The following is a 16,720-nucleotide window of genomic DNA, read 5'->3' on the forward strand; positions in this document are numbered from 1 at the left end:
TCTTTCATTCCTTGGGCCATCTAGACTACGGTCGGAAGGCTTTGACTAGGAACACTAAAGTAAGATGAACAACACTCATAAGGTAACTGCATCTACAAAGTATTTAAACTGTCAGTCAATTGAGCTTGCAAGTAGTTAACATTATGCTAACGTTTTAAACAAACAAGATAACAGAATTAAATAGAAGTGAGGTCTATTGAGGCAGAATTATTCACAGCTGACATCTAACGTTATGTAGGCTACTCAGGCACACTTCAGACAGGGTTATCGACATCGTCTCTGCACATGTTACCGATGCTATGGCATGCGCTCATTAACTAATGTTACTGCAGAGTCCACTGGGCAGGCAGCTACGTGTGGGGGAAGACGAGGGAGAGAGTGTGTGCGATCACTGCGATGTCACCTTATTAATATCATATATTGAATTTCTGCCCAATTATGGAAAATTCTGCAATATTCCACGTTTTACAGTAGATTCAATTTTTATTGGTCAATTCCGGGATTCCGTGAACGCGGATTTCATATGGCGCTACCCCCGCCTGTTCATTTGCATAATGTATAAAGCCAGATACATTGTGCAAATGAGGTTTGTGCCCCGCGCCTCCTGAACTCTTATCTGATCTTGAACTGTTGTAATGCCAAAACAAAGGCACAGGGAGACACATCATGGCCTATTGTAGGCATCAAATGTGATCACAAACACTATTTGCCGAGTGGCTTTCATAATAGGAAGCAAAAGTTTAGAATTGGCCGTCATGTTTTTTCTATGCTTCAAACCGTGGAGGACAGCCCACAATGGGGAACGCGTTGTTCATCCAATCAGGTGCAGCAAGGAACAAACATCGAGCCCTCCCACAAGTGTACGATTTTGTGGAAGCGGGGCGGTCGGGCATGAAAAAACACGCTGTTGTGCACATGTACCATAAGTCACCTTCCGTCTGATTTTTTTCAGACCAAAACAAAAGCATTTCCCCCCCTCTTTTCTTCCTCTCTCTCTTTTTGTCAGTCAAATGTTTGGTCACTTGATGTTAGGGATGGGCATTTTAATCAATTTAAATATTTGAGTACTCTCCTTCTATTATGAACGAGTAACCAGGTACTCGCTGGGGGGGGTGTCTTTACTATGGTAATGACGGAGCAGGGGTAATCTGCTGTGTATGGGGCTGTTCACACATAACGTTTGCATTTTTGCATGGAAAAGGGCGGCGCTACCTGGAACATTTTTTGTGAGGAGAGGGACTGACTCTGATATTAGGTGAGCTAAGCTAACGTCTTAAGCCTACATCAGACAGTATCTCCGATGGTTAGATGGATGGCATTAGCATGTCGGGGCAGACAATAGTGTTGTGCAACAAGCGATGGCTCATTTCCAATACATGTCCATTGTCCAGTATCTAGAGCCATATGAAATCCTTTTATTTTTTCCCAAATCCGTTTTTTCTGTTTAAATTTTTCTGAATTCTGTGTTTAGCTTTTTACGCTCATTTTACCATCAGAAATAGTGTCTAATACGTAGGGATGAACAAATGTCCACAATTTAATAAGATATAACAATCAATTTACACAACAATGCACTATTTTTAACAAGTGCTTCAAGTCAGAAATACAGTAGATGACTGTACAAAACATTCTATATACATTTTTTGTTTGTAAAGTGCTTTTAAGTTTCTCATTGTGTGCTTCAAGTAAAGAAAAAACAATTGAACAAAACATTCACTTCAAACATCAGAAAATGCTTCAAATGTTATTTTATTTTTAAAGTTATAACAGGAAGTGGTGGTGTTTATATTTGCTAACTTGACATGGGTCAACATGAGTCTACTAGAGAAAGAAGGAATCCTGTAAAATGTGTCAGTGAATAAGAATACACAGCCACAAAGGAAACTTTACCAGCTGACTATCTATACTATAATGACGAGAGCGTCTGTCTGTCTGTCTCTCTGTCCTTCGTGTATCTCGAGAACCGTTGGTCGGATCGACTTGAAACTCAGGGAGTGCACCGATGCCGACCTGACGGAGTGCAGTGCCCTGTTTTTGTGCGATTCGGACGCGAAACACATTTGATATTTGAATAATTGTCTTCAGTTCTGCTTAGGGATGGGTACCGAACTCGGTACTTTTACAGGCACCGACCGAAATACGTCGGTACTGCCCCGTACCAGTTCACATAAAAACGAACGGTACCTAATTTCGGTACTTGAACGCATCTGAGTAATAGAAAGAGTGGGTAAAATAGAAATTCCGACGGAATACGGCAACACGCGAGAGCGCGTTACGTCAGTACGTCACTCTACCTGAAAGGTCCTGAAAGCAAAACAGGGCCAGCCGAAAGCGGTCCAAAAATGTGGCTACACTTTACCAAGATAGACTCAGACAACACTGGGCAACATTTGTGATGTGAATTGCAAAGCTGGCCAGGGAAACACCTCAAACTTGAGGAAGCATGGTCAAACACAAGATATATTTACAGTAGCTAAATGCTGAAGATTGTAACATCTTAGATAGGCTGAGGGTGAATTAAGCAGGCAGTGCACCGCAGCTAACGTTAGCAGCACCTCCTCAGCTGCAACGTTGAGAGAGGCATCGACTACAACATCAGGTAACGTTATTTAATTAGCTAGCGTTAGCTGGATAAGTTGTTTCACTGCCGTTGTGGTTGTTAGATAACGGGGCTTTTCACTGTCTTCACAACGACTGCAAAACAGAGATCGCTAACGTTAACGCTAACGTTAACGTTGCTGCAGTAATTGTCAAGGGTTCAACAGAACGTATTTCCTCAGCCTGTATAGTAGCTATCAACCTGAAATAAAAAGCATTTGAGAGCTTAAACCCGCGGCTTTTTATTTGGAAGGGTTACATTTGCCGTAATCTTTATTAACATTTCTTAACACATTGACTGCCAGCCGTTTTTTTCTTGCTGTAGGTAGCTTCTGCCAAGCCGTTTTTTGAGGATTGTGGCTCATTTTACCAGAGCCGAGGATTATTTTCTGCTTGGAGTTTGTGAACATACAATATCTCAAAAGTACTAATAGAATGTGTACTTTCTCTGTCTAAAAGAGTTAGTTTGTAGAGTTAGTAGTTATGTAAGCATTAGCAGTTGAATACAGCATGGTTTTAGCGTCAGAAAAAATATTCAGAGATAAACGGCTTTTTGTGAAATTCGATATAACTGTCACTTTAACCATTCATTTTTGGCATCAGTAAGACCTAAACAATAGTTTTGAACAGTAATTTCCTCCATAACAGCAGTAAACTTCCCTCTGCTCAACTCCTCCCTCCTGTGGGCGTTCTTTTTGGCTGCAGCGCCATGTCACAAGCACTTTCCTACCTTTGCAAATGCACTTTCTCATACTCTCGACTAGGGCTGCAACTAACGATTATTTTGATAATCGATTAATCAGTAGGGTTAGTTGTCGATTAATCGATTAATCGGATATATTGAAATCGCTCAGAAATGCTCGATTTAACCCTTTGATGCATACAATTCCAACATTACGATGATTCTAGTAGTCCCTGCAACATAAGTCTGCATCAAAACATTCTTGTTTATACTGTATTCATTAGTGGTTTATATTGGAACACTTCAAACTTGCATACAAAAAGGGGGACCACCACCAAGTTAAATTGTAGAAAACTGTTTTTATTTACTTAAGAACATGAACACTTCACCAACACCACTTCACTTCCTCTCTCCTTCACTGCCTACTTCCTTTAGCCCTTCACCACTTCACTTCCTCTCTCCTTCACTGCCTACTTCCTTTAGCCCTTCACCACTTCACTTCCTCTCTCCTTCACTGCCTACTTCCTTTAGCCCTTCACCACTTCACTTCCTCTCTCCTTCACTGCCTACTTCCTTTAGCCCTTCACCACTTCACCTCCTCTCTCCTTCACTGCCTACTTCCTTTAGCCCTTCACCACTTCACCTCCTCTCTCCTTCACTGCCTACTTCCTTTAGCCCTTCACCACTTCACTTCCTCTCTCCTTCACTGCCTACTTCCTTTAGCCCTTCACCACTTCACCTCCCTCCAGATATCTTCATATATACATGTAAATAAATAAAGTGCTTTAACGGACCTGAGCTGTCTTAACAATAATAACTTGTAAATTACAAACATAAAATAAAAATCACTTCGCTTTAGCTTTAACAACAGGCCATGGGGACTAAGACAAAAAAACAAATTTATGCTATACAACATGTGCAAATTAAAAGATGTAAACTTGTTTTCTTTTCATAAAGTGCACAAAAGGAGGTATTTTTTTACGTTGCTTGAACGGACCTGAGTTGTCTAAACAATAATAAAGAAAAGTGGAAATCAGCAGGATTTGCTACAAACAGCTTTAACAACAGGCCATGAACCATAAAGGTAAATTGTTTCTGCAGTAAGTTACACTTTATCATACACATTACACTCTTTCACCCGCTCTCTCTCTCACTCACTCACTCTCACTCTCACTCACAGTGACAGCCTGAGCCTTTCCTTTCAGGAACTTTGCAATGCAAAAATGTTAGCATGTCCACATGCTCCGGGCTAAGGCTAGCTCTCTTCTTGGAAGCTATGTTGCCTGCTGCAGAGAACAGCCGCTCAGATGGTGTTGAGGTGCTGGGGATGCATAAGTAGGACTTTGCCAGCCTGGCCAAGATGGGATATCTGTCCTTGTTGGCCTTCCACCACTGCAATGGACTTTCTTCCTTGGCAATGTTCTTCTCTGCAAAGTATGTGAGGACTTCATTCCTCACGTTGCTCTGGAGGTCGTCTGCTTGCTCTCTATCCTCTTCTTCATCCTCAGAATCCAGGAGTGAGCTAAGTAGAGAGACAGCAGGAGCTGTAGCAGCTGAGGTGGATGTTGCACTGGTTCGGCCATGCTGCGGTTCATCCATCGCCCTTCTCTCTCTGAGTGCCAGCGTTTGCACTCTGCTTTGCACACGCAGAACTACATCAACACACACACACACACACACACACACACACACACACACACACACACACACACACCCCAATGAACAAGGGACAACAACCCGACAACAACAACAGCTCTACCATTAACGTTAGCTAACGTAACGTTAACTAGCCGGTCGGCTTAACACACGATGCTTGTCGACCTAAGTGCGGGCGCATCAGCTGTTAACGTTAGATAAACGAAACAAACTATCTGAGTTTACATACCATGTCTGCTCTACCAGACTTAACACTAACGTTAGCAAGCTATAACGTTAACGAGCCGGTCGGCTAACGTTAACATTGACCTGGATGCGGGTGCAACGCGCATCGACTGTTAACATTAGATAAACAAAACAAACTATCTGCTGTGAGACAAACATTTCCACTTCAAACAACTACACATGGGTCTAATAATGTAACATTATTTTACATGCACATTGCATATCGAGTTTGTAGTAACGTTAACTTACCCGCCCGCTGCTGAGCTCCCTTCACCGGCACCAGCATCCAATGATCCAACATGTTTGCGTTTCAGGTGTTCACGCAGGGACGTTGTGCTGCCATGCCATGCAAGATCCGCTTTGCACATTTTGCACGTAGCAGACTTTTTATTTCCAGTGCCAGTCAATACGAAGTGTTCCCAAACCTGCAAAGTTTTGGGTCGCGATGCTTTCTCCTTTTCGGCCATGTTTCAAACTCGTTTGTCGTTTACTGCGCGTGTGCGTTTGTCGTTTACTGCGCGTGTGCAAGGCGAGTGACGTAGTCGGCTCCGCGACAGCGGGGCCAGGGAGTGACGTAGCCAGCACTGCGCCGTAGCAGCTGCGGTCAGCTGTTGTTTTTTATCAACAAAACAGATGACTCTGCGGTCCAACTAATCGCGAGGCAACGAATCGATAATCAAATTCGTTGCCAACGAATTTAATCATCGATTTTAATCGATTTAATCGATTAGTTGTTGCAGCCCTACTCTCGACCTCTCAAATAAATTTCTGAATAGAAATTAAATTACTCTAAATTATAGCGAAAAAGAAACAAAAAAGAATGGGTTGAAAATCCCATTCTAAAAGCCTTTTAGAATGGGATTTGTTTCCAATTTGGTGTCGGACTAGGGGGCAGTCCCCGCTTGTCACCAGTTTGCTTTGCTGCTGCTGTGCGGGTGTGAGCCTGTCTGTGCGGCCGCTCTTTGAGGAAGTCTGGTTAGACTCGCTCGCTTCTTGGAGTTTTGGTTGAGGGCTTTGATGAAGCTTTTGCGATTCTGGTCATATTTATGCTGCGTGTTTCAAAGTGTGTCCCACCCGCAATCCACTATGCAAATCTGCAATCCCGCACCGCCAGCAATCAGCGCGAAATGAAAGCGCCTTCGCCAATCCACCTTCATGAGAATGGCTTCAGTCACACTGCTTTTTGCTTGCCTTCCTCTAGTCAGGAAAGCACTGTCACCACTTAGTGGGTCGGTGGAATGGGTTGTACACGTTGTACACGTCCAATACCTATATAAGAGATGTAAAAGGGTTCGATGCACATCCCACCGTCAAAAAAAAAAAATCGATGCCAAAAACGTGTTTACACGTTGTTGGCAGTCAACAGCTGGATTCTGAAAACGTGTTTACACGTTGTTGGCAGTGAATGTGTTAAAATGCATTAGAATCTTTTTATTTTTTGGGGTTAAAGATCTTTTTTTTTTTTATGAACATTAGAGCAAATATAATACGAAAAGCCAAAGGGTTAAGCTCTCAAATGCTTTTTATTTTATGTATCTATGTGCTACAGAGCCTGAGATATGAAGGCTTTAGTGAATACCGACCGCTCTCTCTGAGAAGTTTGGACCTTTTTTTTTTTTACAACTGTAATTTTTTTGTTATTAGAGCGTGTAAAGTACCGAAAATGGTACCGTTTTGGGTACCGTACCGAATTCCAGGTACCGGTATCGGTTCAAATGTGAACGGTACCCATCCCTAGTTCTGCTCCTTCAAGCCCTAAGCCCTGCTCCTTCAAGCCCTAAGGCTGGGTTCACACCGGCGACCCAAGCCTTGCCTTTACCCACGCTTTTAAATAGGCGTCCGTTTTAGTCAACGAGGCTGTGTACACCAGCCGCCTGAGCGTGAACCCTGCGTGTACCCACGCCTTGCCTGTGACTTGCCGATTTTATCGTTTAGGCGTGAGTTCTATTTTCAAGCCGACAAGGCGCTTGCAGGCAGGCTTCTTCTGTCAAGCCATGAAAGAAAAACGCGACAATATCCGTGGGAAATGGCAAAGTCAACTGAATTTCATGTAAAATGGAGTTACTACAACAGTGTTGAGCAGAGAGAGAGAGGGAGATTGACGGGTGGCTATCACGTGGGGCTTTCTCCCTGTCTGCAAACAAATCTTCATGAGAGAGAATAGCGACCGAAGAAGCAAGATGGACAATGTTGTTGTGCCAGCACATATTCTTGCAAGATCACCTCTCTAAAATGTCCGACTATAGTCAGACCTGGTTATACATATCCAGCATCAATAGAACATTAAATATATCCAATTTATTTTACCTATGATAATTCGGGACCACACATGAAAAAATACAGTCAGGAGAGAGGAGAGGCGCTTGTGACTCGGCTCCAGGTTCAGCGTGGAATAGGCGTGTGGTGTGATCGCAAAAGCGTGTAATAGGTTCACGCCCAGCTCAAGGTCTGCAGGCGTAGGCGTGGGTTGAGGCAAGGCAAGGCGTAGGTTCTCTGTGTGAACTAAGCGTAAGCCCCAGCCCCAGGGGGGCCATTGACACTAAGTGAGAATAAACACAGGGTCGTCACTTTTAACGACCCTGTGCCATTTCCACCACTGCTTATGGATGAGCATCATCTGCTGCATGCCATCGAGAACCATTGGTCGGATCGACTTCAAACTTTAGGAGTGTGCCCTATTGTGCAGTGGAGTGCCCTATGGGCATAGCGCCACCTACTGGCAAAAAAAAAAGGTTTTTCTTAAGAACCGTTTGTCCGATGGACATCAAATTTGGGGAGTGCGCTGATGGGAACCCGACACAGTGCTGTGCCGAATTTCGTGCAATTGAGCACAGCGTCACCTACTGGCCACACAAAAAGTGGTTTATCTTGAGAAACGTTCGTCCGATCGACCTCAAACTCGAGGAGTGCACTTAGGGGGACTCAAGGGAGTGCAGGGAGCTGAATTCCGTTCAATTTGGCATAGCGCCACCTACTGGCAAGACAAAAAGTGCTTTATCTCCATTGCCATTCATCTGATCGACTTCAAACTTCAAACTCTGGGAGTGCGCTTAGGGGGAATCAACGGAATGCAGGGAGCTTAATTCCATGCAATTTGGCATAGCGCCACCTACTGGCAACACAAAAGCGGTTTATCTCGATAGCCATTCATCTGATCGACTTCAAACTTGGGAAGTAACTCAACAGTGCAGTGCCGAATTTTGTGCAATTCAGCACAGCGCCACCTACTGGCCACACAAAAAGTGGTTTATCTTGAGAACCGTTCGTCCGATCGACCTCAAACTCAAGGAGTGCACTTAGAGGGACCCAAGGGAGTGCAGGGAGCTGAATTCTGTGCAATTTGGCATAGCACCACCTACTGGCAACACACAGAGTGCTTTATTTCCATTGCCATTCATCTGATCGACTTCAAACTTCAAACTCTGGGAGTGCGCTTAGGGGGACTCAACGGAGTGCAGGGAGCTGAATTCCGTGCAATTTGGCATAGCGCCACCTACTGGCAACACAAAAGCGGTTTATCTCAATAGCCATTCATCTGATCCACTTCAAACTTAGGGAGTGTGCTGCTGGGAACCTGACATAGATCAGTGCCGAGTTCTGTGCAATTCCGCACAGTGCCACCTACTGGCAACACAAAAAGTGGTTTATCTTGAGAACCGTTCATCTGATTGACTTCAAACTTGGGGAGTGTGCTCCTGGGAACTGGAAGTAGTGCGGCGCTGAATATCTTGCAATTTCCCGCGCCACTTACTGGCAACACAAAAAGCAGTTTATCTCGAGAAACATTTGTCCGATTGACTTTAAACTTAGGGAGTGCGCTGCTCGGACCCCGATGGAGTGCACTGCCGCATTTCATGCAATTTGGACTTATTCCAGGACTGTCTGTATGTCTGTCTTTCGTGTAGCTCGAGAAGCGTTTGTCGGATCGACTTCAAACTTGGGGAGTGCGCTTAGGGGGACCTGACAGAGTGCAGTGTGTGTGCAGGGGGGAGCGCCCATGGGGTGGTGCATGGGGGAACGGGCACGGCACTAGTTACTGTCAATGCTATTAAGGCAAGTAACATCAACAACACTGATAACTGCATCTACAAAGTATTTCAACAGTCAGTCAATTGAGCGAACGTGATCAAGACCGTCTGCAAGTAGTTTAGTTAACGTTATGCTAACGTTTGCTAACATTGCGAGACACGTCTTGCCTCCCTCCCTGATAGGAGGGTAGGAACAGAGCACATCCAGACACTAAATGGGTGGTCCAATCATAAGTAGGGCTGCCACAAACGATTATTTTGAGCAGCAGTGGAGTTCGGCTGTCAGGAAGTAGCTCCATTGCGTGACGCACAAACATGATGCATGACTAAGATTGGCTAGACTTGTTGCATTCATTAGTTGGATTGGTCAGGTTGCTAGTCTTTCACAGTAGTAGTCATGACCAAAGTGAGAGTAGATTCACAACACACGATACGCATACTGCCCAGTGCACCCATACACTATTGAATTCACAGGCGTCAACGCCATTTTGCATAGTTTTTACTGACAAATCTTACCAGCGTACTTTGATGCCAAAATGTGTGCATCGTACGAAAAATGCGTGCAGGTTGGCAGGTCTGACGTTACCTCTAAAAAAAAAAAAGAAGAGTCCCATGAGTGTGGCGTTTAAGGCCATCTGTCGCTACAAAAGAAATAAACGGGGTGTATTACTGGACAGACATGCAACTAACTTTGCAGTCTGAGCCATCTTAGCTATGTGCTGTAACACAGTGCTGCATTTTCTATTTTTCTGGTGTTTAGGACCATGTTTGGGACAGGCAAATGTCTCAAACATAGACTGATATCACAGGATGTTGTGAAGAGTGCATGACTATATAATTTGTAAAGATTTTATTATAAAGAAATACTGTATTCTGTTCTTAAAATGTTTTATTTTTTGAAAGATAATTTTATTTCAAATTGTTTTATTTATTTAGTTTTAATATATTTTATATTTTAATATATTTCATATTTTAATATATTTCATGTATTTTAGTCTGTGATACCGTGAAACCAAGTTATCCAAGGTTATCATACCGCCCAAAACTCATACCGGCACATCCCTAGATACCATTTGTTTATTATATCGCTATTGCAATCACAATCGCAATATTGTCCACAATATTGTCCACGATCGCAAATTGCACCTTTACCCCAAATCGTGCAGCAGTAATTGATATGCACAAACGATTAATTATGTCAACGTTAATAGCGGGCACTTATCACCCAATAGCCTAATGCAGTAGGCTATCATCTCCTTGTTGCATTTTCAAACTGACAGATGGGGGAAAAGAAACGATTCAACTTTTACTTGTTTAATCACCAATTTGGCTCTTCCAAATAATCCAGCCATGTAACGACGTCCATTCATGAAATTATTAAATAGCACGGGGACATTAATAGTTTGTAAAAGTGCCATTTAACCACCCGCCCGCTGACGGCATGTTCCAGAAAAAGAGCTGGGAGCTGCTTAACTACAGCCGCTCTGCCATCGATGCGGACCTTGTACTAGGACCAGAGGCTGGGGTGGAAATGTTCGGCGCTCGCAGGAGCGTGCGCTCATAGATAATTGTTGCTAAACATGCAGGCCAACCGGGTAGCGTCTGGGAATGTTCAGGAATAGATAGGCATGTTTAGAAATGGCTATAGTTTTTGAGGCTGACACAAGCGTGACACGGCGCAGCTGAATCGTAAACATCAATGGTGGCAGCGTTGGCTGTGTCGAAGCCATGTCTCCTGCCACTTCACAATTCAAGGGCGTAAATGCATTGATTTAAATAAAAACAAGTAACTATACTGAAGGCATACCTTTTTGTAGCTGGCATACCTTTTTCTAGCTCTGTTGGTAGTGAAGATAAAAGGCATGGAGGGAGAACCACCCAATACTCATCGCTGTGTCTCTGCTGGTTGCTCTCATGGAGGACCAGATCCACGAATGTGCAAAACTGGGCATCTCTCCTACTCAGCTTGGTGTTAAGAATGACTCAGATGTCATCTATGGAAGCTGCAGGATTTTTTTCGGTAGCCTGGAATCTTGGGGTTGGTCAACGATAAATGGCAGAACATGCCATTTACATCTACATTGTATCAAGAAAATCTGATTGGGATCGCTGTGGGTTAAGTTCACGTCACATTAAAATGGTAAATATTGCTCTCATGTGCTCCGCTACATAACAGTGCTTAGCAGAAAATCTAGTGGCGCAGTGTCGACGTCAGACTTATTGCTCTCATTGGTTTGGATGTATGGTATTGGTTTGGCAATGCCCTTGATCCAAATCACTCTCAGGGAGATGGAGGCCAGACGTTTCTCACAGTGGGATCAACTTGCGAGACTCATCTGGCTTGTGAGGCTAGTCATCTAGAGTCACATTGGGAAAAATCTTATACAGAGGACTCTAGCAGCTCACAAAAGAAAGAAGTAGTTGTCAATGTCATAAGTGTGTATGTCAGGGTTCCTGCACCTTCTTAAACTTACAGAATTTCCTTTGAGATTAATAAAGTATCTATCTATCTAAACATCAAATTCAAGGATGTCTCAAGGACTTTCCAGGTCAAAGTCCCTGAAATTCAAGGACCCAGCATGGCATAGTTTGAGACACGGATTAAGGTTAAAGGAGAATTTCGTTTTTTTTTTAACCTGGAGCCCTCTCCTCACATTAATTATTATCCGACGACTCACCCAGTGTTCTTCGGTGCAATTTTGACCCTCCTAGGCATTGTTGTGAGCTAAATAGTGTCCAAGCCAGTCCTTGAATGCGCTCCGTCGGGGCCACATGGCAGCGTGCTGTTACTCCATGTAAATAGACAGTTTTCTTCCCGTTTTCTACCCATATCGTCATTATATGATCCCTAAAGAAACATCAGAATGCTAATCACCACCGGGCTGTTTCCAGTAGTGTTTACCAGGGATCTCATATCCTCATTCGGGGTCTGTGTCACCAACTCTCGTCAAGTCACGCGAGACTTTCCTGCCGGCTGGCCTGTGTACGGAAGCCCAGCTCCTGCACTCATTTCGCTCGCGCGTCTGTCCTGTCTACAAGCAGAAGACTAGCTCAGCCCGTTTTTCGGAGAATAGATTTAGAAATCTTACAACATGGTTCGATTTTGTGCATATGGGTAGAAAACGGGAAGAAAACTGTCTATTTACATGGAGTAACAGCACGCTGCCATGTGGCCCCGACGGAGCGCCATTCAAGGACTGGCTTGGACACTAATTAGCTCACAACAATGCCTAGGAGGGTCAAAATCGCACCGGAGAACACTGGGTGAGTCGTCAGATAATAATTAATGTGAGGAGAGGGCTCCAGGTTAAAAAAAAACTAAATTCTCCTTTAAGCCTAATTACTGGTTCAATGAGAACTTTTATAATGAGAACTAGCAGGCTTTACAGAAACTCGCAGAAAACAATTAGAGGCTTTAATGTTTTGTGCATGAGAATTTGCTTATTGCACTTGCTGTAAAGGCTTATTGCTTTTTTGTTTTGTTATTTCCATGATTGTCATTCTTGCTTTTATTTTTTATCTTTACATGTTTGAAATAAAAGCTATCAAATCAAAATTTAATTTGTGAAGTGAACACTTCTCAACTGTGTTGCATTACATGTTTAAAAAAATCGAAATTTATATTCTTGCACCAGGTATACAAATTCAAGCACTTAGCTTCAATGACCCACGTCTGTGTTTTTCAAAAACTTTCAAGGGGTTGATTTCTCTCTCAAATTCTAAAACTTTCAATGATTTCAAGGACCTGTGGAACCATGGTATGTGCAAAAGTCATAAAGGCAATCATGTATGGAATCTGGAATTTCTCATAAATAAATGCACAAAACAAAACAGATGTTTGACTGTTGTCTTTTTATGGAGTTGTCCATAAATGCTTAATGACCGAATAATTTTTTTTACTTTATAGCCGCTTGTATGATTTCTTGGGTCAGAGAAAAGTTATCAACCGTGACACTGGCAACTAGCATCATCATAGCGTGAAAATAATGGCCAACTACGGTAGCTATACAAAACAGTGAAGGAGACGCGCACACATCCCAACGGTCTTCAAAGCAGGTGCTGGACCAAACAAAAAGCAGTACAAGAAAAAGAAAAGAGTCCACACACTGTAGCTCCCATTTAAGCTAATTTATTACCCGTGAAGTTTCGAGCTCATGCTCTTCTTCAGACATGACCGAATATCAATAATTACTTTTTTTCATGTCATGAAGATTGTAATGTTTTGTAAATTATTTGGCGGCCCACTTGCAATACCTTCACGGCACACCAGTGGACCCCAGCCCACAGGTTGGGAATGGGTGGTCTGCACCAATCTGAAACATGTTAAACACTTGAAATGCAATTTTTATTGTATACAATAGGGATGGGCATTTTGAATAAATTACCATAATCGAAATTCTGTCAAATTAACTATCAATTATTGATAGCGTATTAATAATAATATAGATTTTTTTTTTACTCTGGTAATAACGTTGTGCGTTCTCGGCCGGCTATAATGGCGATGCTGCTGTGTAGTAAGAATATCAGACACTAGCGCTGTGGCCAGCTAAACAAACATGTTACGTGACAGGTTACATGATGTAACCTAGCTAGGCTACTGTACTCACATTTTGAAAAAAGGACTCAGCTCACCGGCCGCGGCTTCCAGGCTTATTGTGACAAAAACCTCATAATCTGTCCTGATGGTCAAATAAAATGACTTGAATTCACTTAAACCCAGTGTACTGTTACTGACACTTGGTTGAAAATTAGGAGAGAAGTGTACGAGGTATCATATTTATAACTGCCTCAATGAGGTCCACAGACCGCTGGGTGCGTTTGTTTGTGTCTCCGGCGCATGCCGGTGTGAATTCCCCATGTTAAAAACAGTGTTATTGGCACAAAGCTCCACCTCACGTTAGTCGGCTGTGCAATGGAGTGGGGCGAGGAGGAAAGAATTCCACCCAAACCTAGTCCGCAAAAAAAAACAAAAAACAATAATCGATCAAAATTACACATGATCGAATTGATACCTTAACGATCAATTTCCGATTTTTGATGAACATCCCTAGTATACATATATTATTCTTGGAAGTATATTATATAATTCCAAGAATAATATACTTATACAATAAAAAAAACAATTCCACCACATAGTTATATAATATGTGGAATTGCTTAGCATTTATTCGGATGCCTACATTTTTATCACCATTGTTCATCCATAAGTCATGACTTATGACATAGCCTATGTAACTTAATTTATGAACTTATTTATATTTGACATTCCTGATTCCATAACCATGTATTTTATTCAGTGTGAGTCAGAGGCATTCATCAAAAGTGGTTTGTATGGCCGAGTGTAGCCTATCAGAGAACTTTTTAACTTTATATTGTGCCTTAACTTAACCATGGTTAGGGTATAGCCTATTCATGCATAATAGTTTTCCCTTAACGCCCCCCCTCCCCATCCATTTTAAATCAATTACTCCAGCATTAATAAACAGTGCAAATGTAAACAATAATTTCAAAAATGTATGTAAAACTCCAGCGGTCAGTCACATGCTTTAACATAGCATGTATAATGTGGGGCGAAAGTGTTTCAAATGAGGGCGCAGAAGTTGCTGCAGTCTTGGCACAAAGGCATACATGTATTAATGATATTGGTAATTACATTGCAAAACCTGCTGCCACAATTACCAAAACATTGACGCTACGCTTTTTGGTCACTGCAACCCCAGTAAGTAAAAATTGAGTGTCCCCTTCGACTGTTGACCAGTTAGCAACCATTTTTTCTTTGTTGGTTGATACTAAACACAGTTCATGTTTACCCACAGCTCGACAAGTTACTTCACAACCGAGAAGGGGTGGGGGGGTTAAAAAGGGCACACAAACGGTGTATAGTTGCCATGATTCAGGCACACTACTTGATATAACGCTACGTTATCGTAGACGCAAGATCATCACCGGCTGCTAATATAGCTAACGTTAGCCAACCAAATACCTGACTTGGTAGCCGGGTGCGAGCTCATTTAACGTTAGCTAACACTCTGGAGGTAGCGTTAACTGTTAAATACCAACTCCCGGTGTTTTGATGTTATATATTACACATTTAATTGGTCCGTGTTATTCAGCAAGTCAACTAACGTTATTGCGATATGATGACTTGTTTTAGCGAGTACTAATCTACCTTGGTACACCCTCTTATTATTAAAGTGTTAGCTAACTAGCTAGCTAGCAGCTAGCTAATAGCCTAGTATCAAACAGGCTTCAGTCAATTGGCGTTACTCGAGATGGCTAACGTTACAGCAAAGATAGTGGGTTCTCCACTGCATAAATTAGGCGAAATCCCAAATGCAAAAAGGCACACCATTCACCTAGCATTAGCTATAGCAAACTCTCCCGGTGCAGGGTGCATAGTCTGGTAAACGAGACCATAAGCTACGCTACCTAGCTTGGATTGGATATCACATAAAACCATACTAGCGTGCTAGGCCAGTGCAGGGCAAATCTCTTCGACAAGGCCCAAATTGTAACTTGGACGCATTCAAGTGTGATAACGAGCTTTTCGGATTAAATTGAAAAAAAAGTTAAATGTCCTTTCATTTGTGTTTGTTTTCTTTACACTGGAGCAAAAGCTTAAGGCAAACTGATCAGTGTGCCTGCCACGAGACATTGTTGGGAACACACCGGCTAACAAGCTCTGACATGTAGCAACAACAAAAGACAAAAACACTCACTAGGGATCGTTTGTAAACCTGGGTGTTCTCGGAGGTTGGTATCCATACAGATGGCAATAAAGCACGTCGAAACAGAAGCAGCACATCTCCGCCGAGACAACCATCTTCCTGCCTCCACTTCCCGAGCCGGGTCCCGGGCTGAGACTCGGGGAGAGGCCAGATGAATTGTAACCGGCCGGGGTCGGGGACAACGCGTTTGTGCTGCCGCTGCTACTACTACTGCTGCTAACGTTACCCCCGGGTCCCCCCAGGCCGTTGGCTCTGCTCACGTTCCCTGCTGCAACGGTCGTGGAGGAACCAATCCCCAAGTCCGATCCACAATGTCCGGTTCCTGCCACCCCGCTTCCCGCCCCCACCCCGCCAGGACCCCCCGACCCGGGGGAGCCCGACAGTTTCTGCTTCTTCACCCCGCAGCACCCGGCCGCCATCTTGGAACAATCTGCACCGACACACCGCTTCCGACCCATAACCGTCACCGCGGGAAGGGTGGGGGGGAACGCCGACCAGACGTAAAAATCCCACTGCGTTGATACGTATGACGGACAATACTCCACTTTCACTTTTTTGTGTCGGACGACGAAATAACCGATCTGTGTCGAGACTGCAATGTCACCCTAGCGTTGCCTTTAAAACGCACGACTTATTTACGCAAAATCCATAGCTGATAAAGAGTTTTTCTCCTTTAGCAGTGAGTCAGTTAGTCCAGCTTTGGATCACGGTGTTTTAATGGACCACAGATAAGTCCTGTCCCAATGTTCACCCTAAACTAAACACGACACCCCTCCGAAGCGATCTCAACCAGTTCCTCTTGA

At 43.3% G+C, this 16,720-nt stretch overlaps 1 protein-coding gene across 1 annotated transcript in view; it reads right to left on the reverse strand.

Moving 5' to 3' along the window:
* ammecr1 (AMMECR nuclear protein 1) overlaps positions 1-16,375 on the reverse strand; it is a gene marked incomplete at its 5' end in the record, with an annotated part of 63,317 nt that extends 46,942 nt beyond the window's left edge. Inside the window, one exon of the mRNA XM_083643120.1 lies at positions 15,909-16,375. Within this exon, the coding sequence (XP_083499246.1) occupies positions 15,909-16,375 (467 nt within the window). The remainder of the gene's footprint in view (positions 1-15,908) is intronic.
* Between the last annotated feature and the right edge of the window lie 345 nt (positions 16,376-16,720).

The sequence above is a fragment of the Poromitra crassiceps genome, assembly GCF_964638095.1.
Source record: "Poromitra crassiceps genome assembly, chromosome: 1".
Taxonomy (NCBI): Eukaryota; Metazoa; Chordata; class Actinopteri; order Beryciformes; family Melamphaidae; genus Poromitra; species Poromitra crassiceps.